This window comes from Tigriopus californicus, unplaced genomic scaffold (assembly GCF_007210705.1).
Source record: "Tigriopus californicus strain San Diego unplaced genomic scaffold, Tcal_SD_v2.1 Contig435, whole genome shotgun sequence".
Taxonomy (NCBI): Eukaryota; Metazoa; Arthropoda; class Copepoda; order Harpacticoida; family Harpacticidae; genus Tigriopus; species Tigriopus californicus.
The window spans coordinates 1-1,531 of record NW_026738814.1 but is presented as its reverse complement, the minus strand read 5'-3'; the positions used below and the strand labels follow the sequence as shown (position 1 = coordinate 1,531).

General features: G+C 47.4%; 1 protein-coding gene across 1 annotated transcript; it reads left to right on the top strand.

Annotated features, from left to right (window-relative positions):
• Positions 1 to 6: 6 nt before the first annotated feature.
• Positions 7 to 1,365, top strand: LOC131892566 (tropomyosin-like). The gene has a single exon (XM_059242367.1). It carries the CDS (start codon positions 36 to 38, stop codon positions 891 to 893), a length of 858 nt encoding a protein of 285 aa, XP_059098350.1. The 5' UTR covers positions 7 to 35; the 3' UTR covers positions 894 to 1,365.
• Positions 1,366 to 1,531: the final 166 nt, after the last annotated feature.

The window sequence follows — 1,531 nt, the reverse complement described above, 5'->3', positions numbered from 1 at the left end:
TAAAGTCTTCCTTAAAATAACTCCTCAAGAACGCCATGGACGCCATTCGCAAGAAGATGCAATCGCTCAAGAGCGAGACTGACCAGCTCTACAAGACCATTGCCAAGCTCGAGAGCGAAGCCAGAGAGTCCGGCACCCGATTCGAAAAGGCCGAGGCCGACACCCGCGATCTGGGCAAGAAGATCACCAGCTACGAGGCCGACTTCGATGAGACCAATGACAAACTCAACAAGACCCTGACCAACTTGGAGGAGAAGGAGAAGGCCTACAAGGACTCGGAGGAAGAGGTCAGTGCCTTGTCGCGGCGAGTCATGCTCATGGAGGATGAGGCCAAGAAGGCTGATACCAACTTGGCTGATACTGTGACCAAGCTGGCCATGGAGTCCAAGAATGCCGATGGTATTCTCAAGAAGGTCAAGTATTTCGAAACCAAGACCATGAGGAACGAGGTCGAGATTGAGGAGCTGGACAAGACCCTTCGCGAGACCAACAAGATGGGCAGTGACAACGAGCAGAAACTCGATGAGCTGACCCGCAAACTCGGCGTGCAAGAAGACGAGCTGAAGCGGGCACTTGAGCGGGCAGAAATGGCCGAGAACAAGCTGAAGGATGTGGAACATGAGCTGGAAGCCGTGGGTGAGAACATGAAGCAACTCGAGATCTCGGCCGAAAAGGCCCAGGAACGCGAGGACAAGCTCAAGGATAAGATCTACCAGCTTATGGACCGTTTGAAGGCCGCCGAGGCTCGCTACGAGTACGGCGAGATGAACATCACCAAATTGAATCATCGCATCGATGACATCGAAGACGAGATCTACCGCGAGAAGCTCAAGATCAAGAAAGTGTCAGATGAGCTCAATGATACCTTCGACGATATGTTGGCCAATTACTAGTCTTTAAAAAAAGCCTCTTTAACTCCTAATTCAGATACAAAGTCATCAAAACAATCCATCCAATCTATCCAAACCATCTACCAAACAATCAATCAATCAACGTTTACTACCTTATTTCCATTTCATGCACCACCACCACCACCACCTGGATCACCTCCTCCACCACCTCCTCGATCCTTCCCGATGGTTTATGTTAACTGCCTCGGTGTTTTTCACATTCGTTCCAACTAACCCGTCAAATGTCTTGGTTCATTGTGCTGTCCCGTCTTTCTTAAAAGCTGATGGTGTTGACTTGCCAGTTCATAAACTACACGTTGTTCCATCTAAAGGTACTGAAACCGACATGAAAAAAGAGACCAATCTTTCACTCTCCAGTACACACATTCAATGAACTTCTCTACCACATACACCATTAGACATCCAAAACATTAAACCACTTCGAACACACTTCTCTTTCTCTTGTTTTTGCCACGATAGAATGGATTTTTTCTCGTTGAAGTTGCTACAAACTTTCCAGAACTGAGGGAAAGAGATGGTTTCGGTGCCGAATGTTACTTCACACATTACTTTTCCAGTCCCACAACCACCTTCTACACCAAACAAACACAATAAAGTCTTCCTTAAAATAACTCCTCAAG

Bases quoted from the DNA above. Each gene is read 5' to 3' on its own strand.
- LOC131892566 (XM_059242367.1), top strand. From the start codon at position 36: ATGGACGCCATTCGCAAGAAGATGCAATCGCTCAAGAGCGAGACTGAC.